At 38.1% G+C, this 25,978-nt stretch overlaps 1 protein-coding gene across 1 annotated transcript; it reads left to right on the forward strand.

Moving 5' to 3' along the window:
* The first annotated feature begins 3,944 nt into the window (after nucleotides 1-3,944).
* On the forward strand, nucleotides 3,945-25,083 carry chrna6 (cholinergic receptor, nicotinic, alpha 6). Its single transcript, XM_084105859.1, has 6 exons — nucleotides 3,945-4,137; nucleotides 15,688-15,827; nucleotides 17,244-17,288; nucleotides 18,312-18,421; nucleotides 18,611-19,670; nucleotides 23,960-25,083. Exons 1-6 carry the CDS (start codon nucleotides 4,080-4,082, stop codon nucleotides 24,083-24,085), a joined length of 1,539 nt encoding a protein of 512 aa, XP_083961985.1. The 5' UTR covers nucleotides 3,945-4,079; the 3' UTR covers nucleotides 24,086-25,083.
* Nucleotides 25,084-25,978: the final 895 nt, after the last annotated feature.

A 25,978-nucleotide genomic window follows, 5' to 3' on the forward strand; every position in this document is an offset into this window, starting at 1 on the left:
TGTGAGGTGAATAATTTACAAGGCCATAAAAGTCCTATCGAGGAATGCAACTTTATTTTTTTCTATTTTTAATATGCATTAGAAGATGGCAATTCTGTTCCAAAGATAGAAGAAGCTTTTAAAGGAGTGTTTGGGATATGGCATGGTGGGTGGGGACTAGAGAGACAGGAAAAGCAAACACGCAGATTCGAGAGAGAAGGATAGGAAGAGACGAGAAAAGAGTGAGACATTAATGGCTCTGCGAGTCACCAAGTCTTGCTTTTAGTAAGCCATGAATTAAAGATGGAGAAAAAAGGAAAGGAGGAAAAGAGAGGAAAAAAAATCATAGTGCGATACTAGTTCCACTGCTGATTTTTGATGGACACATCACCCATGAATCCACTTCTGAATCCTAATGGCGAAGGATGAAAACGTTGTAGATTTAGTTCACTTTGACAGATTGTAAAGATTTCATACAAATTGTAAACCAAATTCTTAAACTCCAATGTTAATATAGTATTATTTAGTATATATATGTGACCCTGGATCACAAAACATAAGTCATAAGTCGCACGGGTATATTTGTGGCACTAGCCAACAATACATTATAATTTTGTATAACAAAATTATCGATTTTTCTTTTATGCCAAAAATCATTAGGATATTAAGTAAAGATCAAGTTCCTTGAAGATAATTTGTAAATTTCCAACCGTAAATATATAAAACATTTATTTGTGTGAGTGAATGCAGCACAATCGAACATAAATGGACAACTTTAAAGGCGATTGTTTTGATTTTTTTGCACCCTCAGATTCCAGATGTTCAAATAGTTATATCTCGACCAAATATTGTCCTATCCTAACAAACCATACATCAATGGAAAGCTTATTTATTCAGCTTTTTCGGATGATGTATGAATTAAAAAAAATTGCCCATGTGACTGGTTTTGTGATCCAGGGTCACATATATTATTATAGTATTTATTTATTATATTTATTATTTTAGCTTTTATTTTTATATTTTCAGCTTGATTTTAATTTTAGTTGATTTATTTATTTATTTTACATTTATTTTTAGCTTTAATTTTAGTTTTAACTTTGCTTTCAGTTAGTTTTTAATCTAATATTATTAATTTTTATTTTATTTTTATCATTTTAGTTTGGATACCACCACCACCACCACCACCGCCAAAAAAAAAAAAAAGTCATCGTTTACTCACCCTCATGTCCTAACAAAACTGTATGACTTACTTTCTTCTGTGGAACACAAAAGAATATATTTTGAAGAATTTGGGTAGTTCTGGTTCCATTGGCTTCCATTGTTTTTTTTTGTCCATAAATGGAAGTCAGTTTGACCCAGATACAGTTTGGTTACCAAGAGGTTTGGAATGACACAAGAGTTTCAATTTTTTTTTCCCTTTAACAATAACATCAGTACATTGAAAGTTTGTCCTTTAGTGGCAAAAAGCCTCAGGACATATATTTCAGGCACAAAGCCCTATGCGACAGGAAAGTTTCTTATTTAAACACTTCACACATCATGATAAACTATATACTGCTTTTGCATATGAAATTAGATTTTTGGTGTCATTTTTGACATTAGAGCTGCAGTGCTTCTGGAGATGCAGGCTGGAGTCATATCTTGATCACGTTTCTCTCTCTCTCTCCAAAAAATTCCAGTCACCACTCACTTTCTTGCCTAATTAAAGGCAAAGAGCTACAAATATTTTAAGAATCATAAAAGCAAAAAGCTACAAAGTATCAATAGTATCTGCCAACCTCAAAGTATCAACCTAATGATAAGTCAGTTTATGTTTACAGGCACATACATTTTCCATCAAAAACAGGGCCAGGCTTCGACCACAAATCAGTGTTTAGCACCATGGACAGCGGCAGTGCTGTAGCCATAAAATAGTCTAATTCTCCCATATAGTATAGAATAAATATCGACTATCCTGGATGCGTACACACAATGAATCCGTACCAACACACATTTTCTCTCCTATTTTCTCATTTCAAAACTTGATTTTGTTGCTGCTGCTGCTGCCTATGACTGTTTCATTTTCAGTTTACTAGTTCTATACATTTTGCTGAGATAATTACCTAAACTGAATTTGAACTGATTTATTTAACTGAAATGAAAATACAAAAACCCTTGATTGAACTAATTATGTAAAAACTTATACAGGGCTCAGGCTCTGTATTGCAGCACCTGCTCCCTCTAGCGTATGCACACTCAGAGAGAGCGAGAGAGAGAGAGAGAGAGAGAGAGAGAGAGAGAGAGAGAGAGAGAGAGAGAGAGAGAGAGAGAGAATCAAGACAGACTGTTCTCCTACATGCACACAAAATGAGGTAGAAACAGGATTTCACTTTTTAGCCCAATATAGCCACAGCATATAGCCCAATAAACTGGAACATCCACCAAGGAGCAATAAAATAAAGACAGCAACCTGAATAATACAGATAAGCATTATATTTGACAAGATCATTTATACATTATCATATATTTTGTGAAAATGTATGCTGCTATTAGCACGATGAAATTAACATATTTCTGTTTATCCTGTCATTATACAAAGGCTTTAAATAAGGTCAAATATCTCTCTCTCTCTGTCTATTTTCTAGTCATTTGCACATGATGCTTGTAGTTTTACGGTCTCTTTCCTCGTGCACATCAGTGAAACATCAGAGTGTCCCCCTCCCATTATCATCACAGCAAACATACACAGATAAACACAGCCGTTTGTTGGGAAAACAATAATAGCACAACAACAGCTGCTGAGCCATGTGCGTCCCTTTGGCCTACACATGCGTGTATACGTTAAAAGTTAAATATGAATTTAGATGATTTCATCATCACACATATGAAAGACCTTGATCCCTGGGATGTGTTTTTGTTTGCTCTGTAAAATTAAAGTGAGATTTAAAACACCTTTTCATAAACACTCAAGGCTTTTTATGAGCGGGGCTAAATTAAATCAATATTCTAGAGGCTTAATCACCTGCTGAGTTCCACCACGAACTGTTTATCGACTGCTCTGCTTTTAAAACTTGACACAAAACTTTATGCAACTCAGAAAGTCTCTTCCATTTTGCAATTAAAGGAAATAAACCTCGGACATGTTTCTCTCAAATTTTCTACTTAGGGTGATATGACTATGTTGGAAGAGTTCTGTTGTACAGTGTATATTGTTAAATGCAAATGGTTGTTACTTCACAAAGATGTAACTGAGTACATTTCACATTTATATATCATGAAGTAAAACAACCTTTAAAGTCATTCTGTCATGACTACAGTCTTGTTCCAAATATGTTTTACTTTTTCTTGTGTGGAACACAGGATAAATATTGAAGAATTCGTTTTTTTTTTAATGCATTAACTATAAATGATGACTGAAGATGTAAGAAAAAAAGACACAAAGTACAGAATATTAAGTGGCCCAAATAAAGTTTCCTGTAGCCATAATAACTCAAATTTAAGTCGTGAAAAATATGGCGCGTTGATAAGAAAGAAGTGTTTATGGAATGGTTCTTGATTCGGAATTTATCAATGAATCGGCTTGAGGGAGTTTACCAAACCGATCTAAATGTTTCGACTTGCCTTTTATCACACAAAGCTATCGTATGGATTTAGAAGACAGTTATTGTACATGGACTGTATACTTTTATGGTGATTTTGCATCTTTTTTTTTAAGGCTGTGTGTCTTCAGTAACCATTCATTGGCAATGCAAACGAAGCCTGTATTTTTCCAAAATGTGTCCTTTTGTTTTCTATAGACAATCTTGCAGGACGTGAACGACGTCACGATGAGTAAATTATCTCATAATTACCATATTTGCATGAATTACCTCTTTAAATGGCTGTATAAACGACTCTGTGATTGCGCGTCTCATTAATGACACTTGAAGACGTGTGGAAGGATGCACGCGCCCAGGGGGAGGGACGAAATCAAATCCACCTCACGCGCTTTCTGCTCGCGAAAAGCACAACTCAGCCACCTAAACAGAACATCCTTTTTACAGTTTGTTCCTACTCGATTCATTCACGAATTTGTTGATTTCTTTTGGAAAGGGAGACGGACTTCCTAACTGCGAAGCTCGATGAATTCTGCGGGGAGAGTGACTTTGTTTTTTATTTTAATTGCCCTGATCACGCAAGGTAAGTTCCACTGTATTCAGTTTATTAATACATTTTATGATTGCAATAACTTAGAAAAAGTGTACTTGCTCTGCATCTTTTGTGCCCACTGACCTAACGGTATTGTGATCAAGCGAAAAAAGTATTAGCCTTAGCTGCATGCTGTCAGTCATAAACTATATAGTAAACAATGTATTTAAATAAACTTGGTGAGAATGTAGAACATTTTCTCAGTTCCCATGCTGTTTTTTTTTTTTTTTTTTTAAAGAATGGTTCGCCCAAAAGGAAAAATCTTGCATCATTTACCCTCATGTTTTTTTTTTTTTTTAGAAACCTGTATGACTGAATTTCTTCCGTGGAAAACAAAAAGAGGTAGAATGACAGACTCGGTCATCATTTACTATGTGGAAAAAGGTGCAACGAAAGTGAATGGTAATTGCTCGCTTCTAGTCACTAGCCATTCTGCCTAACACCCCCTTTTGTATCCCACGGAAGAAAGTAAGTCAGAAAGGGTTTAAACAGCATTGTGGTGAATAAGTTATGACAGACATTTTGGGTAAATCATCCCTTTAACATGGTTTCGTTAATGCAAAAAATGACCAGGTGCTAAAGTCGTTTATGCATGTTAATTAGTAATCAGCGTGACAGCGGTACTTAATTCGTATTTATCAAAAGGTTAGGTATTTGGATTTGTATCTTATAGATTTATGCCAAAGCGTAACATTTTAATATAGTCAAATTCATTCTTCACGCTGCTGGCGTGCGCGCGGAACGCGGAGTTTCGGGTGCATATTCGTCTCACTCGGGAGACAGTAACTGCGGGATCCCACGGCTATTTTAGACAACGATAGCACAATTTTGTTTAATCGCTTTAAAGCCTTTTATCGGCTGAATGAAACCGGTAGGTGAGCCCAGTGGCATTGCTATAATGAAATGCGGGTTAATCAGTTCGCTTTTCACTTTCGTCCACATCCGCTTGTGCGTCAGAGCTTTGAAATATTTAAGTCTTCTCGGCTCAGAGAAAGCTGTTTACCTTAAGTTTGCAACGTGTTCACGTTTGGTCGTGTTCACCAGTTTTTGTCACTGGATTAAGGGTCTGCTGTTAGTTTCTCTCCCATCTTGTTTGGTTTATGTGGTAAATCTGGATCTACTGTAAAATAAGAAACAAGAGGCTTCACTTTTTGTCACTGCATGCATCCATGTCACTCAAGAGTGAGTCACACACTGAGGGGATAAACTTAGAAATAGGCAAAGACTCAGAAGACACATACTGCTTTGTTCTTTCATCCTGTTGAGTTTTCACATTGTTAAATTCCTTTTGCTGTTGTTAGCTTAGAAGAGAAGAGCTGTCTGAGGATGAACTCGTGTTCAACTCCAGCTGTATGTCATTCTCGCTGCAAGCATTCCCTCCATGCTGGACTGGTTACAAGGCCACTGTATGAAGTGAAAAGGAGAGAAGAGACAGACAGAGAGATAGAGTTTGGAGAAAGGCACAAGAGTGGCTATAGGAAAGGTTTCTCTGGAGATATCCCCAAATATAAAGTTTTGGAGAGTGCTGTAGGGAGTTGCTAATATAGGCTAGTACATATCACTGTGTGCCAAAGATTTTCTTGTGGAAAAGTCATGAACTTATGATCCACTCTTTATCATCAGTGAGTATATTTTTATTTTTGAATTTATTATAATCTTTTATTACAGGTTTCAGAGTCGGGCAAGTTCATAGCAAATAATTTAGCAAATTAAGCCAATGGATATTTGTAGGTATAAGCAAAAATGCCATTTTAATTTATTTATTAATTAACTTACAATAGTTATGAACTTGTAAAATAATGTACTCTAGTAAATCATGATCTGAGTAACTGGGGCGTTTAAAGGACTAAAAGTATGAATGTTTATTAAAAACTTTAACACGCATGTTTATACAGTGTATCCATATTGTTCCATTTATACACAATATAAATGTTGAAATGTACAATAAATCTTATAATTATGTATACAATGTTTGTAAATATTCGTGTGAAAATTGTTTTATTATTAGTTTAAAGTTTTATTTTAAATGCAGTAATGAAAATTCCATTAAAATGCCCAATGAACAAATACTCTTTAATTCAGTGGTTCTCAACTTGTATCTCTCTTCACAACAACACAGACACAGGTCGGTTCCTTCAAATGGGCGTTTAATTTTTAGGCTCGTCTTGTTTTCGCCATGAGAACATATGTAAATGAACATGGTATAAGCACATTAGCAGATTAAACAATGTGTAGTCTGGAAGTAAATGAGATACAAAATAACCAATACATTAAACAAGTGAAACAAATACCTCTTTGGCAGTTTGCTTTGAAAAGAAGTCCTTAAGTCCTTAGTTTTACAAGAATTCTCTTTACCATCTTCTTGACTTAAGACAGCACTGATTTTAAACTCAAATACAACTTAGCACTGTCTTGTGACGATATTAGACGACCCAGTCCCACCCCATTACCTGCCCACCCCATTGTCCCCATCATCACCACTGGCTCTGTCCAGTCCCCAGGACTCAGGGGCTCTGCTGGTGTTGTGCAGCTCCTCGCCTCCACTCCACCAAACACTCCCACTACCTCTCCAGCTCCGCTGCCTCAGGTCTCCTCTCCACCAGCTAAGCTCTACGAGACGGATCCCTTGGCTTGGCCACAGGTCTCCAGGCCCATGACTCCACTTTGGCCTGTCAGCCCATCGGTTTAACCTTGGCTCTGTGCTCCCTCAGCGTCGCCATAGTCTGACATTGCTTAGGCTTCACCTGCAGTGGACTTCCGGGCCTCTGGCTGTGACCCTTCTTACTATCTGTCACGCACTGCTCTGAGACACAAAGGTTGAGAATCCAAATGCAGTATTTATTAAACAGGGTAATCCAAAGACGTAATCCAGATAACAGGCAACGGTCATACACAAAAAAAAAAAAATCCAAACAATAATAGATCTAGGCTGAGGCAAAGCGAGAAATCTGAGGGAACAGGCAGATAATCAAGAGAACTAGGACACAGGAGGAACAGGATACAAACACTCAGAAATGCAGTGAGACACATGCAAGACTTTGCAGAGAATGAATGAGAAAACCAGGCTTATATGAGGTGAGCTAAACAAGGTAATGACATACAGGTGGATGTGATCATGGCTGATTAGTCTGGGCAAAGTATTATGGTGAATGGAGTATGTGAGGGAATGACAATAGTCTGATGTGGAGTGCCCTCTGGTGGCTCTCAAGGGCACTCCAGCTGGTGACCGTTACATAGCCCACCTCCTAGTCTTCCAGACGCTCCTAACAGAGAAGTCCAGGAGGGAGGCAGAGCGGAGACGGACAAGGGGGTGGGATGGAGGGCCAGGTCCGTGGAGAGGGGGAAAGACTTGAGATGGAGATAGTGCAGGGGGCCAGAGCGGAGCAGGCACCGACGGTTCAAGGGGCCAGACGCAGAGGCGACCATCTTGTCCAAAGACACTGGTGTAGAGTCGGCCATCTTGTCCAAAGACAAAGGCGTAGAGGCGGTCATCTTGTCCAAAGACGTAGATGCTGCCATTTTGTCCGAAGACACAGGCGTAGAGGCTGCCATCTTGTCTGAGGGCTCTGGAACGGCGGCGGCCATCTTGGCTGAGGGGGGTCACGGGATGGAGTTGATGTGTGTGCTGCCCACACACACAATAGCCGTGGCCATGATGATCAGCGCTGTATCATTCGGAGCGGACTCAGGCACGGCAGCCATCTTGTTCGAGGACTCTGGAAGGGCGGCCATGACAGGCCGAGGCTCTGGAAGGGTGACCTTGACGGGAAAAAGCTCAGGCTCGGCATGACATGAAGAAGCTCAGGCTTGGCAGGCATAACGTGAACAAGCCCAGGTTCGGCAGGCATGACGTGAAGACGATCAGGCTCGGTAGGCATCTTCACTGGACATGGTGGTGAACTTGGTGGGCCAAGCTCCCCGGCCACCAGAGCTTGGTGCATACTGTCCCCTCCCAAAAAATGTCTGAGGGAAACGACCTCCTCAAACTCCCCGACAGTGAAGGAGGACCCAGTCAACTGAAGGGCATAATCTAGGAAGTCACTGAACGACCCTTGAAGAGCATTGTGAATTAGTTTGTCCTTGAGCAGACGGTTAAGCCTGTAACAGAAAAAGTCAATGAGAACAATCTGGCAGTTCAGAAACATTTGCAATGTCCAGGAAAATATGAATGTGCTGAATGCGCGGTTACCGTAGCACATGCGGACTAACTCAACAGCTGGATCCATATTTGGCAAAGTCTTCTGTTACGTACCAAAGACGTAATCCAGATAACAGGCAAGGGTCATACACAAACAAACAATAACAGATCAGGGCTGAGGCAAAGAGAGAAATCCAAGGGAACAGGCAGAGAATCCAAGGGAACAGGCAGAGAATCAAAAGAACCAGGACACGGTAGAAACAGGATACAAACACACTCAGAAATGCAGTAAGACACATACAAGACTCTGCAGAGAATGAATGAGAAAACAAGGCTTATATGGAGTGAGCTAAACAAGGTAATGACATACAGGTGGATGTGATCATGGCTGATTAGTTTGGGAAAAGGATTATGGGGAATGGAGTCTGTGAGGGAATGACAATAGTCTGATTTGGAGTGCCCTCTGGTGGCTTTCAAGGGCAGTCCAGCTGGTGACCGTTACACTATCCTAGTGTTTTTGAAGAATCCATTTTTGTATATTCTGCATAATGTATCTTACTAATACCACGCTATAGGTGACAATTTGATTCTGAGGCCCACCATTTGTACACAACAGTATTCAGAAGACCTCAAGATTTTTCCATTTGTTTGTGATTTACTGGATAAGGATGAAGAATTTTTTAAATATATATTTTTATTTCTACCTGATCAGAGTTTGGTATATAACTAGAAAAATGTATATTCATTATAAAAATGACCAAAGAGTAATGCCCAGAGAGTAATTTACATGACTAGAAAATTCTAGAATTTTTTTAAATATTATTTTGAAAAACTACAGTACCTCATATATCCAGGTTTTTCAAGGGAACTCATGCTGCCTCGAGAATGATGCTGTGGGAATGCTTTACGGTTTTGTGTCATGAAGCACGTCTGAAATCGGTCCAAACATGTGACGAGACGTCAGAGGTGGGTAACGCCACGACTAGGAAACTATAAAGCCAACAGTGCAACACTAGCTTCTGTGTCTTCAGTAATCACGATCCGTAAAATCATTTGTCTTATTTGGTATTGTCTGTCACTCAAGCATATATAAATGTGAGCATTGTGATTTACTTCCATTACGGATGCTCCGCTGCCGCCTGGCACTCTTTGAGGAGGGCACTCAGGTTTGCGTTCCTCGCGGTGGCTATTCAGGTCGTGGGGATCACAAATGGATCTAGCAGTGCCTTATCTCTGGGGAAGCACGCGCTGCGGTTTCTTCTGCCCAGAGTGAGGCACCGGTGTTCCAATTATCCAGCTCTGAGGAATTGGATTTTGTAAGCATGGATGCAGGAGATGCTGAGGACTCACCACCTCACACTTCTGCATATGAGGAGCTTATGGAGGTTGTGAATCTGTTGCCAGGTTGAACATTGACTGGCCAGCAGAGAGTATGAGTTCATAGTTCAGCGTTCATCCTAAGAGATTGAGCCTGGACGCAGTGAGAGAGTTGCGCTCTGTGCCATCAAGGAAATGGCAAATATCTTTGGCTAAACCTTAGCAGCATTAAAGAGAAAGATAAGAGTTTTCTCCTGTCATATGGATACGCTGTCAACACAGTCTTCGAGAGGTTTCAGGAGGCTAGCAAACAGGTAGCGGCATTCCAGCAACTTCTCCCCCGCCGCTCTCAGGTCTCAGGGGCTGCTTAGCGGGAACAGCCCCAAATATCTGCCAACTCCTCACACGTGCCACACAAAAACAGAGCATCGCCACCCGAGCACCCCCCTCACCACAGAAAGAATGGGGGTCAAGTTGGCACTCTTAAACGCAGCCTTCACAGGGTAAAACGGATCTGAGGACTGTTATTATCTCCAAGAAGGCTGTGGGAAAGAGGTCCTGTCCGCTCCAGGGGGAAGTGGTCAACAACTCATTATATGGTGCCCATTTCCCTTCTGTGCCCCCAGGGGGCCATTCTGCCAACCCTGCCACCTCTTGTGCTTCGGGGCACAGCCGTCTCCGGTGAGCTCACATTTCAGTGTCCGCCCGGAAACGTAGCGGTGCTGGGATGCTCTCCCCTTCTGTGGAGGGTCCCAGAGCGACCAGTTCCGTTGTTCCCTACGGGTTCGCCACTTCAGGGCACCGAATTGGTTACTTGAGCAACACCAGAGGCCAGTCTCGAGAGACTGGTTCCCTTAGTAGATATTTTGACAGCGTGGAAGCTTTAGCCAAATATATCTTGTTGGGTCCTACACACTGTCGACAAGGGTTACACTATTCAGTTCAGGTCTCGCCCGCCCAGATTTATGGGGGTCCTGCCCACAGTGGTAGGGCCCGAGCAGGATCTGTCCATTGAACAAGAGGCGAAAACTTTGTTGGGGAACGGGGATATAGAGCGTGTACCACCCCTCGACAGAGAAACAGGTTTCTGCAGCCGTTATTTCATCGATCCAAAGAAGGATGGGGGGCCCATTTTGAATCTAAGTCAGCTGAACCAGTCAATTGCATAGCTCAAGTTCAAAATGTTAACCTTGAGACAAATCGTGCCACACATCAGGCCACTACTTCCTCAATTCACTGCTATCTCAATTACAATCAAGTACAGATTAACTGTATTCAGTTGTGTTGTAGGCAGTAAAACAGTCGAGTACATTATAGTCAAACTCATTTTTATGTTGAAATAATGAAAATTTCTGTGCCACCCCAGACTCGTTGCTGCCCCCTGCCTGGCCACCCCTATGAAAAAATCCTGGCTCCACCACTGCTGATGAGGAACATCCTTAGGGGAGGACTGCTTTTTGATCCACTCAAATGCTCTTCACATCTGTGTTTTGGTACTGAAGAGAGAAATCAATGAGGTTCCAGCAGGGAGAGAAATTGTAGGAGGTAAACCCCTCTGTTCCAAACGAGGAGAAAAAGGCAAAAGAAAGTAAACAAAAGAAAAGAGAAAATCACCTCATCTCGAGGATGGGTGTAAAGACATTTTGAATCGTTTCTCATTCTTTTTATTTCTTTCTTTCTTTCTCATACCAGCTTTGCCACCTCTGTTTCTTCTGCCTTCCTGAAGCTGGTTTATTTATATATGGTGTCAAGGGTCTTGGAGCCCCAGGACCCTGCACTTGCACAATTCTATATGTTTCAGTGTGATCAGAGGTAACGCTTCAATTCATATGTAGGGTGAACTGAGAGAAGAAGAAATTATAATAGAAGATGATCAAAGTTTATCTTTGAGACCAGCAGAAAATTTCACTTTTTAAAGAATGGATGACAGTGCTTGAAATGTGAATATTTCCATGTGGCTTAGTGTCATTCCTCCTGCGTTCGGAATTAGTCACAAACTCACATACTCTTTGTTCCAGATAGAAGCTACACAGCGCACGCACGCACGCACACACACACGCACCACAGATAGTGACGCATGTCCTGACAGCACCTCACACACACATACAGAAACACACAGTCTGCTTTGGGGAAAAGGCATGTGTATGCTACTGCAGGCTCCAAGTCTCTGGGCAACAAGGACAGCTCACCTGTCTGATTCTATCTGTAATGCTTTTCCTCCACTGACAGAGAAACACACTTAGTGTCCTACTCACTTTGAGGGAAAGAGCAGAGAGGAGTGTTTCTCTCATTTGCTTTCTCTCACTCATTACTTCTAAATGAGGGCATATGTGCTCAGCAGCAGTTCAGGAGTGACATGGCTTTATATTAATCACAGATGACTCTTCAGTCTTTCCAACCAAATGAACACTCTTCATTACCGCTGCTTGTGTGTTTCTTTGATCTCCATCAAACCAGTTTCTGGAAAATTCAGGTATTTTGGTTTGGCGATACAGTTAAAATCATATCAATATATTTTTTTAGCGTTTTTATGATATTCAAGATATCTTGAAATACATGTATTTGCTCGAAAATGGCATAAGGGTAATTTTGATCAAACTATAATTTTGACCAAACAGCCGTTATTGCTAAGTTTTTCTAAAATGTTTATATAAATCTATCTTTCTATGTAATTTAATTTTGATATATATTTTTTTATATTGCACCAAAAAGAAGAAAAAAAGAATCCGATATATAAAATATCTTTTAGCGAAAAAAAATAATACAATTAAAGCTGCAGTCTGTAGTTTTTCCTCTTTGTCGCCATCTCTGTTCGAAATCTGCTATTGCAGTTATTCGCGGAATTATCAACATTACGTGAGTTGTGCCTCGGCATGGCACAGATGAATTAATGTTTTGAGGGGAATGTGCGGCTGTCAGTCACTGCACCGGTGTGGGTACTGTCATTCGGAATCACAGATTCTACTTTTTGAAGTATGACCAGCTAAGGCAAGCAGATAGTTTTGAACACTGGCTGGTTATGTACTTGCTCAAAAATGTATTTTGGATGATTTTTAACCCAAAAAAGTTACAGACTGCAGCTTTAACTAATTTCAGTAAAGAGGGAATAAATTCCACGGTGACTCATACCTGTGGCTTTTTCATATGTAATTGCAATTTTAATGGGCTTCAGTGCTGAATCCAGTGGACCAAGTCAAATGTTGGGCTTAACTGTTATGAACTGTAATCCTCATTGTGGCCACTGATGGCTTTCTTGCAATTATGATAATGTATGTCATTTCTGCTCCATTCTTACATTTTTATGTGAATTGGGGTCTGAAATGGAATAAATTTGATATAATTGCCAGATTTTGTAAATAGTCTCTTGGACATAAAATATAGATTCATCCTGTTATGCATATATATATATATATATATATATATATATATGTGTGTGTGTGTGTGTGTGTGTGTGTGTGTGTGTGTTTATTTAATTAACTGACAGTGTTAATACAAAATATTATCAATTGGCAAATATTTTCATGATTTGCCAGTTTTAGTAAATGCACAGAATCCTCAAAATTCACCAAGGGCACTGAACAATGGTATATAAAGTGAACATCTTTTCACATCCTCATTTTTTCCAAACCTGTATGACTTACAGTATGACTGTATGAAGGAGATATAAAAAAATGTAAAAATAAATACATTGGAAGTCAGTGGTAACCAACATTCTTTGATAACAATCTTCTATTTTGTGTTCTTCAGAATAAATAAAGTCATACAGGTTTGGAACGGCATGAGGGTGAGTAAATCATGACAGAATTTTAATTTATTGGTGAACTATCCTTTTAAGTTTCCCACCAGGGTCTGCATAAGAGTTCAACTTTAAAATATTGTATGGTCCATGCAGACACTGCTCTACTTTAATTTAAAAGGGTTATCTTAAGCTTGATGGGGTTCAGAAAACTAACTCTAAACTTCAATACTCTGCTTTGTATCTTATGCATTTCAGTGAGGGTTAAGTCCATTTAATTAATGGAAGCAAGGCCTTGCTATCCTTGGCTAACCCCATTAACAGAGGGTGCCATTGGAGAGTTAACTAGTTGAAGTAATTAGAAGAGGAAACTAAAACAAGAGCCATACACACGAGACAGCAGCACTGAATTCTCTGAGTGTCCATGAGTGTGTTTGGGTGTTTAAAGTTCACAGCATATGGCTTTTCTATAAGGCTCACTGCATTCAGTCCTATTCCATTTTTGCTAGGTTTACAGAAGCGATTACTGCAAAGGAGTGTTTGCAAAGTCAATTTATGTTATATCACTGCTAATCCATTATTTAATATAAATCTTAAAAGTTAATTTGTTGCAACAATACATGGAAGCCACTGTTTTAAGAAAACAGCTTTACGGTTGTATTGAAAAGCTTATTTCAGACCTTTTTTAGCACCAAGTTACAATTTACACACTATTCAATATTTGAACATAATTGCATCATTACATTTAGCTGAAATGTAACCCCATGTATATGGACTAAATATTTACTATATTTACTAAATATTTAAAGCTATAACAGTAAGAATAAAATGGCTGAGTGATTGAATTAAAACAGATATTGGCAGAACAGACTTCATTTATAGACTGTATATTATAATATTGACCTTCACACTCATTTATATTTTAGGAAAGATGTTAATAATTAGTTTTAGTGTCTCTAAACGGTGCATTTCACCCTGTCGACAAAAAAGCTAATTAAATAAATGTATATTATAAAATTATTATTTATACATTTATTTATTTATAATAATAAATATATTTTTAATATTTATTTATTTCCTATTATCATTTGAGATATAGTTCCTATATCTTATTATATATTTAACAATAATTATTTAATTTATATATACACATACATACATACACATACATATATATACATACATATACACATACACGCATATATATATATATCATCTTTCAATAGAAAAGGAAAAAGTTGAAGTGAAAGAAACATCAGTACACTGACAAGTATCAAGATACACTGAAATGTGAGCTTCTGGACATTGCATCTGTTTAAAAATTTGAAAGCCACTTTTTGCATTAGTACAGGCAAACCTCATATGTGACAACACTTATGACCAGTATCCTACTAGACTATGTCTAGAATAAGAAGAAACGGTGCAAACAAGTTAAATTCAAAGTTACAAACTAACTAGTAATCCTATATAATGTGATATCCCATTTTAAGTAAATACCTACTTTCAAGTGCGACCCTACCCTGTTCTTGACTCGTCGTGTGTTCGTCAGTGTTACTTCAGACTTGTGTAGGTCCATCAGAGTGCACTGTTTTAAAGTGGTTCCATTTTCCACTTGATTACACCTGGTCTCTTTGGTGATAGCTGATGATGACCTTTAACCTTGAGAGCTATATTTGGACCCATAGTGTCTGGTGGTAGGACTTTGGCTCTGACCCCAAGGAATATGCTAAAAGCAACCAGAGTAAACACTCACATTCTTACAAAAAACACGCATTCGAAATATAAAACAAGAAATAGAGTGAGGGGACAGTCAAAAACAAAAACAACACAATTTTATTATTTGCCTATTTTGGATTACTGACAATAGCTGACAACTGTGCTTGGGGCCTTGGGCTATTAATATAAGTGGTAATTCCACCTTAAGGTTGTGTGTGTGTGTGTGTGTGTGTGTGTGTGTGTGTGTGTGTGTGTGTGTGTGTGTGTGTGTGTGTGTATGTGTGTGTGTATTAAGTAAATATTTTGTACAATAATCATATAAATCCAGTAAATTTGGCTTACTTGCTTTCCTTGAAATAAAGATATCGACCATGTTCTCTTGATTTGCTTTGGTTGTAAAAACTCATATCAGTCAACCACTTTTACATGTAGTAAACGTAAACGTATACGTATACGTAAAGTATTACTTTCCCGATTCCGAATGTTATACTGTATGTGCCTCATTCTCTGTAGTTTTTCTTTCACCATCCACTGTATAATGAATGAAGTCTGTCCCTCACCCAGTGCACTGCATACTGAAGTAGATTTCTGTTCCTGTATGTGTGTTTATCTCTGTATGCGTTTGTTTGTGCAGATTGTTTATCATCTAAAGGAGAAGACAGGCTGTTTCGTCGTTTATTCAGGAGGTATAATCAATTCATTCGCCCAGTCGAAAATGTGTCTGACCCTGTCACTGTGGAGTTCGAGGTCTCCATCTCACAGCTTGTTAAAGTGGTAAGAAAAAGTGTCCATGTTCTCAAAACATTTAACCAGATTTTTGTTCAGACATTTGTGATAAGATGTAACTCTCACCTGAACTGTGGTCAGTATTACTAGCACTACATAATGTATTGGTTATTAGTCAGTATTAACGTTTTTTTTTCTAATGATCTGTCAGTATTGTATATTTAATTGTGAATGCTAATTGCCTATTTTTACATTTTATTATGTCTGCAATCATTAAACACTCACTTACTTTAAATCTTTAAAAACAATAATTGAATAAACAACATACATTTAATTACATTCAAATGTTATCTTTAGCCAATCTTAATATGAATATCCATTTTTCATAATATCCATTATAATGTTTTGATGCCTACAATCACTTGTAGCATTTAAAACAATGAATTGTTTTGTTGTGGGTTTTATTTATTTTTATGGTGACAAAATAGTGTACAATTTCAGTTTTTTGGTATGTAAGATCACCTGATAAGTATTGGACTGGACAGATATATATTTGTGCATTAATATTTATCTAAAGAAGGAACCCTCTAAGACAACCAATTACAAATCATCATATTGTTAAGCATTATAGAAAAAAGAGAATCAAGCAAAGCTGAGACATTTGCGTCAAAACACTAGAAGATTCTTGTCCAAATAAATTAGTTGTGTAAACTAAAGCTCAATCAAATGCAAGCACTTTTGACCCCTTAATAAAGCTTAATATAGGATTTTTTGCTAGGATATAGCAAGGTTGTTTTCTTCACAGGTTGCTTTCTATGAGTGAAATTCTGTGCTGTTTTCAGTTGTTGTGAGGGCTTTTTGTTTCATTTACTGTGGTCAGAAAGTGCAATTGAGTTAAAAGCCTTTGTGCTCCGCTGTTACAGGAAGTAGTGCAGACTCTGTGCTTTCCCTCGCGTCATACAAAATCAGCATGCCTCTTATAACTCCTGGATTAAATTTCCACTTCACCAGGGGAAAGCGGCCAAGATAATCATCACACCTTTATTCTTGCTTCACACACCTGACAGATTAAAAAGCCATAACCCACCACTCTATGGAACAGAATCCTGGATTATAGATTATACTCACTCACAGGATTAAGGATTTCTGCTCAACAAGGTTGTTTTTTTCTTTTTTCTTTTTGTTTTTTTTGCAGATGTTTTCTAGTGAATATGCAGAAGCTATTATCACTTTTGAGGGTACTGTGATGAATGGCATACAGTATGCACTTTAAGATAGAAGATGAAATAACTAATGAAAGAAGCCCTCCAAAACCCTTTTCTAAGATCTTGTCAGATCTCCCTTTCCCATTAGACAAGAAATGTATTGATTTTGTTGAACATGTTCCATTCTAAATAATAGAGCATGGCTGTCTTTCTTCTTTCTTCTTCGTCTTTGTCTCTGCCTGTGTCTTCCTGTCTAAAGGATGAAGTCAATCAGATCATGGAAACAAACCTTTGGCTGAGACATGTAAGTGATGTATGTGTGCAACATACTGTTGCACCTTGTGCATCTCATTTTTGTCTCATTGACGGTAAGAATGTACTGTGACAAGAAAATGTGTATAGCATAAACATTCAATAGGATGGGATTGAGTAATGCAGGGAAAGAAGAATAAAGTAGATGTATAGATAGAACAGATGAGAAGGTATCTGTTATGTAAATAATTGAAAACTGAGAGGTACTTTGGCACAGTTGTTATCTCCAAAACGACTGGAAAGAAAGAGGTTAAAAAGATGGTAAAATATGTGCAAAAATTGTTTAGTCTAACTAGATCAAACAATTCACTTTGTTTTTAATAATTAGCTGAATAATAATAAACCACTGTTCTGAAAGGTAATTTCACAGTCAGCAAAGTTATTTTTTATATTAGTTTTGTTAATTATTTAGTATGATGCACTATATGAATTCATAAAAATAGCTTTAATGAAAATATGAATATGAATATTGCATCTTATTAGTAATAGGGTTTCTTTGGAAATATCTGGTTATATTTAAATTCTACAATAGTAAGTACAAGATGCTCCTGCATGACTGCTGAACTTACTGCTTAAATTAGCATTTTTGGATTATTGCAAATTTTTCTAAGAAAAATTGTGTGTGTGTGTGTGCTTGTATTAAACCCTTTAGTATTGTACAACGCCTGACAGCAGTATCTCGGTATCAACACAGAGAGATAAGCAGTCTTAATAAGATATCTCTACACAGACATGCCAGAAAACAACGATGTACACCCAAAATGAGCACAAATTCACAGCTATGCAAATAAACCACTATAAACATTTACAGCTCTGTATACACATCTGATAGTAAACGGTAATAGACAATATACCTGCTCAAACAGAAAAAGCATTTTTTTTCTCTTGCAGATGGAGCGATGTGCACACGCAAAAACACACTTAAAGACTTTTAAAGACTATGACAGGGCACAGATGACTGAGGAACACATACCAGTGTAAATGCCAGATTTAATCTTTTGTGATTTTGTTATAGATATGGAATGACTACAAGCTGAAGTGGTTACCAGTAGAGTTTGATGGAATTGAGTTCATCAGAGTTCCATCAAATAAAATCTGGAGGCCTGACATTGTACTTTACAACAAGTGAGTCAAGTATTCCAACTTAACATGCAACTTATATAAATGTAATATTAAAATATTAGAAATTTAGTAATTTGGGGGATATTTTCAAATTCTTAATTTCTTTTGGAGCGAAATGAGCATCAACAGAGCTAATAGTCTACTGGTTAGATTTCATAATGTCATAAAATTCTAATATCATTTTTCTGACAGTGCTGTTGGGGACTTCTTGGTGGAAGACAAAACCAAAGCTCTGTTGAAATATGATGGAACCATCACCTGGGTCCCTCCTGCAATCTTCAAATCATCCTGCCCTATGGACATCACTTACTTCCCCTTTGACTATCAGAACTGCTCAATGAAGTTTGGTTCCTGGACCTATGACAAGGCAAAGATTGACCTGGTTCTCATTGGCTCAAAGGTCAACCTTAAAGACTTTTGGGAGAGTGGAGAGTGGGAGATCATTGATGCACCCGGTTATAAGCATGACATCAAGTACAACTGCTGTGAAGAAATCTACCCAGACATAACCTACAGTTTTTACATACGCCGACTGCCCCTCTTCTACACTATTAACCTTATCATCCCCTGCCTCCTCATCTCATTTCTGACAGTACTCGTCTTCTACCTTCCATCAGACTGTGGCGAGAAAGTGACATTGTGCATCTCTGTACTCCTCTCTCTCACTGTGTTCCTTCTTGTCATAACAGAAACCATCCCCTCCACCTCACTTGTGATCCCTCTGATAGGCGAGTACCTTCTCTTCACCATGATTTTCGTCACCCTCTCTATTGTCATCACCGTCTTTGTATTGAATGTGCACTATCGCACCCCTATGACCCACACTATGCCTAGCTGGGTACGTACTGTCTTCCTCCGAGCTTTACCCCGCATCATGCTCATGCGCCGGCCTCTCGATCTATCAGAGTCCTCTGGAAAAGGAGGACTAGAGAGCGGGAGCTCGTCTGGGACTGGAGCGGGACGAGGTGGAGAAGGAAAGAAGAGGAAAAATAGTGGATCCCAACAGGGAGCGATGAACTCTTTGGAATTTGGAGAAGGGAAAGCAGCATTAGAAGGAAAGAAAGGGGGATGTCCTTGTCACCCAATGAAAGAGGCAACCGAGGGGGATTGTGGGAAAGTGAGTCGTCAGTTGAGTCCACAGGCTATTAACACAGTTGTGGCTTTCTCTGTCGTGTCACCAGAGATCAAACAGGCTATTGAGAGTGTGAAGTACATTGCTGAGAACATGAGGAGCCGCAACAAAGCCAAAGAGGTAAAGAGGTTCCTATTCAGTCAATACACTCTGTACAACACATTGACTATGAAAAAATTGTTCTCTTTGGATAAACACACTTCCAAAATTGTATTCCCCTGCAAACATATAATATTCCTTGTCATGTAACTTGACTCCACTTGCAATAGAGCTTTTCTATCACAACAGAGAGTTGTGTTTCACAACTATCACATTAGTGTAAGCTGGGCAGCAAACTAGACTTTTGCGCCCGCTTGAGCTGATGACCCCTATGATAGTAGTAGCCAAATTAGGCTTCCTGTTCAGTGCTCTATTTTGTCCAGGCGTCTGTGTATATCCTGCTGACAGGATGGTGGGAGTGACATAGTCACATGGAGGGAAAACATGGTATGCTGACATCATTAACCTTCTAGTAGGACAGCCTTAAGCCTGGTTCACACGGGGACGATTTTAAAATTGTCGGACGATTTTCCAAATCTGAGAGACCCCACACACGGCGATAACAAATCACGGGTCTAACAGTTTTGGTCGTACAGTGTGTGGTGCGCAGCCACACAGCAAAATCAACACATCACACACGAACCGATTTGACTCCGGAGCATTCCCAGGTCAGATGGGAAAATCCCTCGAGATCAAACGTGACTTCAGAGTAAACAATCATGGCGGACGAAGAGGATGCAGTGGCGATAGTTTGTAGTTTGTTTTTAACCGGAAAAAAACGTTATGCCGCCGGCTGTTTTGATTTTGTTTCCCGGTGCTTCCTCGCCGCCTCAAATAAATTTTGCGCCTGAAAGGGAAACTATACAAATGCATGTGCAGTAAGGTCAGCTGCAAAATAACTGTCCACGCCTTTTCAGCGCTAATATTTCACTGCGTGTCTTTAGTAAATCCTGACATTAGTTTTTTTAAGGCCAAAAGAGGGTTTGCGCTGGCACAAGCTGTAAGTAAATCTGGCCCTTAGTGTTTCCTATTTGCTACAGTTCTGCTCACCGAAGCAAAAGGGGAAGTTCTGCATCCCTATCCAGAGCTGAGGGCTTTGAAGTCAGTTTGTGGGCTCAGTGTTATTTCTAGAGCTCATAATGGCGAAGCCTCTACAAATAGTCTTTATTTTTTTATTAATTTTTCCCTTTTGTTTAACTCTGAAAGTCTAGAAAAACTTTCAGCATGTCATATGGAAATCTGTGGGGTTCCCCTTGATAAATGTGAGGCGCCTTAAACTATCCAACAATATGTCTAAGACCTTTTCAATTGTTAGATCAAATCTTTGTCTGTTTTGCCATTCCGGCTCATTGTACAGTGCCAGTCTAAGCAACGTCTTTCTCACTAAATTGTGGAAGCTATCTCTTGGCTTGTAACAGCCTGAGGGTTTGCACAGTCATTCAACTCGTGGGATGGTTGTTTCCAAGCTGTCGTATTTATTCCTGTTCTATATTTGCTAGATGTTTTTCCTTTAGTCGATGTATTGCACAGAGTAGAGCAACTATATATAACTATTAATAGATAATGACCAGAAGCAGGGGGACGATGTTCAACATCACAACCCCACTCTAAGTGAAGAGCCTCTATGAACGGTGGGAATGACGTATACAGCAGTATTTGTATTCCTGCCAGGTGGATGTACACTGTGAAAAAATTTACCGTAGAATTGACTGAAATTTACTGGCAAAAAAGTTGCCTGTAAAATGTTGTTAATTGCTGTAAAATAGATTACAGAATAATATTGCAAAGCATTTTACAGTTAATTGTTGTATGTAAAATACAGTAATTTGTAGGTGTTTTTACAGTAACATTGAATTAAACATAGTTTACTTTACAGCAACACTTTGTAATTTAACTTAAGTACAGTATTTACCTGGCAACAAAAGTTGGCAATAAAATCCTGTAAATATATTTTACAGCATTTTTTTTATTTATTTTTTTATTTCACTAAAGTACAGTATTTACATGTCAACTAAAGTTGCCAATAAAATCCTGTAAGTATCCCAAAATCCAAGATGATGTTATTAAAGTTTAAGATAGAAAATGCTGTAAAGAATCATTTTAACAGTAAACTGTAATACATTGATTTAAATGCATTAGGATGAACACTATCTGAATATAAATTTAAAAATGAATAAAAACCAAATCAAGGGTGTTGCAAGTAAATATTTATTAAAACTGACAGCAAGGCGTTGCAAGGCTTTTACTGGTAAAATAACATTTTCATTCTGTTAAACTGTTAAAACCTTATTATAAAAATTACATAGCATCACAAAATAACTAAAAATAAGAGTTTTATCTGTTTTTTAGAGTTTTAAAAAGCCATTTTAAGTCATATTCTGAATAGAACATTAACTTTCAATAGAAATTAAGGTCAAATTCAGAATTTGGGGCATTTAGGTACCCAAAAAAATAATTTTGACTCCTTTTGAAACTTTCTTAAAGAAAAAGATTAAAATAAAATGCTTTAAATCAACAGTATGCCACAAATTCTGTTGTTTGAGCTTATATTCTATTAAAGGGGTCGTTCACCCAAAAATGAAAATTCTGTCATTAATTACTTACTATAATGTTGTTCCGAACTCGTTAGACTTTCGTTCAACTTCAGAACACAAAGATATTTTTGAGGAAATCTGAGAGCTTTCTGTCCCTCCATCGACAACCTACGCAACTACCACTTTCAAACCCCAAAAAGTTTGCAAAAACTTAAAGTAATCCAGTGACTCCAGGGGCCGGTTTCACAAAGCTATTTTAAGCCGGTCTATAGTGTTAGACAAGTCTAAAATTTGCTCATAGACTAGTCTAATGCAAGTTAGACTGTTTCACAAAAATAAAGACTGACTTAGACCAAAAAAATTAGACACCTTACCCCCAGGCTAACTTAGGTCTAAGACTCTGTTACCTTGGCAACCAGCAGTAACAATCAGTTACATTACAAACAGCCAAAAGAAAAGGGAAAATGGCTCATAATTTAAACATTTCTTCTTGTTAATACATTCTCTGCTAAATTTCCCAAGTAAAATGTCCTTGTAAATGTTATACTCCTCCAACAAACACATATTTTCCGCTGGGGTAAACTGCACTGAGCGGTTGAATGTTTTGAAAAGTGTCTTATTTTACCCAGAATGCATTACAGTGTAGTCCTACTTAAGATAGTCAGAGTCTTAAGTGCTTTGTGCAACGGTCTGATTTAGATGTCTATCTGAAGTCTGACTATCTACTATATCTAAGCCATAGTCAAAGTCTATCTTTGTGAAACCGGCCCCAGTGGTTTAACCTCAATTTTAGGAAGCGACACGAATGCTTAACATAATTTACAAAAACAAAACGTACCACTTTATTTACAAAATATTAATCTCTGATGCACGTTCACGCATCAACGTCTGCTCTTGCGTCAAATTCTGGGGTTTTTTGCACAAAGCGCTCGCGTCGCTAAAACGGTATTTGACCCATAATACATATACAGCTACATCTTATAAAATGTTTAAACAGTAATATTCTGTACAATTTTGCTGTAAAAACTACAGCAATTTGTTACAGTGTAGCCACCTGGTGTCACTGTGTGTTAGTGGCTTTTCAGGCATACATTTCAAGTGTGATTTCCAATAGTCAGTGTGTTGTACTTTGTTTCCCCCTGGGAACAGCAATTGAATGCTTTACTGTACCTTTACTCACATGATAATGCATGCAGTGCCATTATTCCATCCACTTGTCCATTCAGATATCATAATGTCTTTATAATAAAGATCCTCATTGCCCATTGGAAGAAGGCTCCCACTTAGTGTCTGACTCAAATTCCAATATCATACCATGTTTTGGTTGTAATATCCTCAGAAGGACAGGTTATACATCACAGACATCAAGTATAAGCTTACAGACTCCTCTGCTCTCAGTGGAAATGTTTACTGAGTGCTTCACTGACAATAAGTGCTTTAGATCCCTCAACAGAGACATCACACTTTGATATGGAAAGTCTCACCACTTAATCCTTCATCTTCACTCTTGCCTCAGAGCCTCACTGCTGAATCACATTTGCATTGTAAAGCACCCAGTGCCTAAATATACGGAGGTAAAATGTTTTGCGCAGCTCCGCTTATAGTAGCACAATATAGTTGAACTTATACCCCTTGTATTTAGTAAAGCATTCTGGACAGACAGTAGGTCTGCTTTTCACTCATTCTCCTCTATTTACCTTGCTTTCACATGTTTTCCTTTACCTTCTTTCTCTAATTTTCTTTCCTTGTTACCTCTAACCTTGCTTTTCTTTCATTTCATTAACCTTCCGGATCTCTTATTTTTTCTCTATTTATTGTGTGCCCTTTCTCTCTTAGGTGGAGGATGATTGGAAGTATGTTGCCATGGTGATTGACCGCATCTTCCTTTGGGTCTTTGTGCTGGTGTGTGTGCTGGGAACTCTGGGGCTTTTCCTACAACCTCTAATTGGCTTCTTCTCGTAATTAACTATGAAACAGAGATGCCACCTTACCTGTTTTAACCAACAGTTGTCTGAGTCACTGACATGCTCCATATTTAATTGTTTTCCGTCACTACAACAAAGCTCTTTTAAAACTATGTACTGGTTTCCTTGCGCAAAAAGAAAATAGCTAATCAGGTGTTCTGTTTTTCTCTCTGCCACTAATCAATTGAAGACTTAAAGACTGCTTTTTGCCTTTCTAATCACCTTCCATCTTGAAGCACTGCAATGTCCATAAGAAGACTAATCAGACTGATTGGTGCTCTGTGTCCACTACTCACAATTCCACATTCCACTTGCAATTTCTGATTACACACACATCATATGTGGTGTTTTATGCCAAACAACAAGTCCATCTTCTCTCAACCAACTACTCAACAGTCACTCAGGAAAATCTGCAACAGACAGTGATGTTTTCCTTGCCGGGGGGAATAGAGGAAATCTAGTTTAAACACAAAGAAATGTGTTATGTAGATTAGTTCACCAAAATATCTGAGGATAAACTGAGGAGCTGTGTGATTATGGGATGAAATTAGTCAAGAATATGGGTTATCTCTAAATAGCTGTGAGTCGTAGCATGCCTGCATTCCAGAATAAAAACAACTAATCAGGTCCCATTTATGCCAAATAATTTGTGTTTAGAATGAGATTTATTCATCTTTTTTTTTTTTTTTCTCAGTGTGTCTCATCCCTATGATACTGCATGGTGAAGTTTTTAGTTTTTCATTTGAAGCAGATGTATTGGCCATGATGTCTAAATCCATAACTGTTTTTAGTGCTGTGCAGGCTATTAAAATGACTGCTATTCCTCCCTCTCTTACACTCATGCTCTCTCTTTTGCTCCATCAGAGACATAATCCCCTCTTTAATAACAACATTTAAATAAAAATATCCACTTCCACTTGTCAGCTTCTGACACTTTTGTAAAACATTTTTTTTAAACAGATGTCTTTCAAATAAAATAAGTTTTTTTTTGTTGTACACACTATCATCTCTCTGTCTTACTGCCTGTGTGTTGAACTCAGCAAGCAATGAGTGTGATGTGGTGTATGACTGGGAAATGTAGCGTATGTCTGTGAAACGAACATGCTTATCTTGGTTTGGCTGCTATAGCAGAAGTTGTAAGTGCCTCTGGTTTTATGATTGGTTTTAGTAGTATTAGGCCTTTTGAAGTAGCAGATTTTTATAATCATTTCCTAAGTGTAAAAGCAGCTTCAGAATATCTGATTTAATTCTAGCACATCATAATCCTGTACATTTTTTGCAATTTAAATGGAACGTACGCAAATTACTTTAGAGCAGTAGAGAAGCTCTAAACAAACTGTGAAAATATAGCATTAAATGAATCATAAATTAATTATTTTTCAGAAATTGTATTTAATGTAGCTATCCTAATCAGCAATTCATTCATAATTCCATGTTTAAATTATTGCATGAGAATGATTTTAAAAAATGGTATGTGTTCCTACAGGACTATCTTTTGAGAGAGAACAAATATATGGCAAATGTAATAGGGTAGAAACACTATAGAAAGACTGTGCTGTCTCTGCATTGAGTTTTTTTTTTTATGTTCAGGAATGTCTATTTTCTTCTTTTCTTAATATCAGCAGAATGTCTTGAATCAATATCGACTCAAGCATACAGACTGCAACATATATATCTTTGATATATGCCAACATTTGGCTGTGGCTCCAAAAGCTCATGTAATGCATTAATTCCAAAGAAAAATATGCATTCACATTGATGCAGGGAAAATAGCTAATTACCAACATTTGGCTGGAATTAGCATTACACTAAAGATCATAAATCTGCTCATTATTGATATATGGTTTCAGGGAGCAGATGCACTTTATCATATTTATGAAAATCACAGACT

Source organism: Abramis brama (genome assembly GCF_963993115.1).
Source record: "Abramis brama genome assembly, chromosome: 2".
NCBI lineage: Eukaryota > Metazoa > Chordata > Actinopteri > Cypriniformes > Leuciscidae > Abramis > Abramis brama.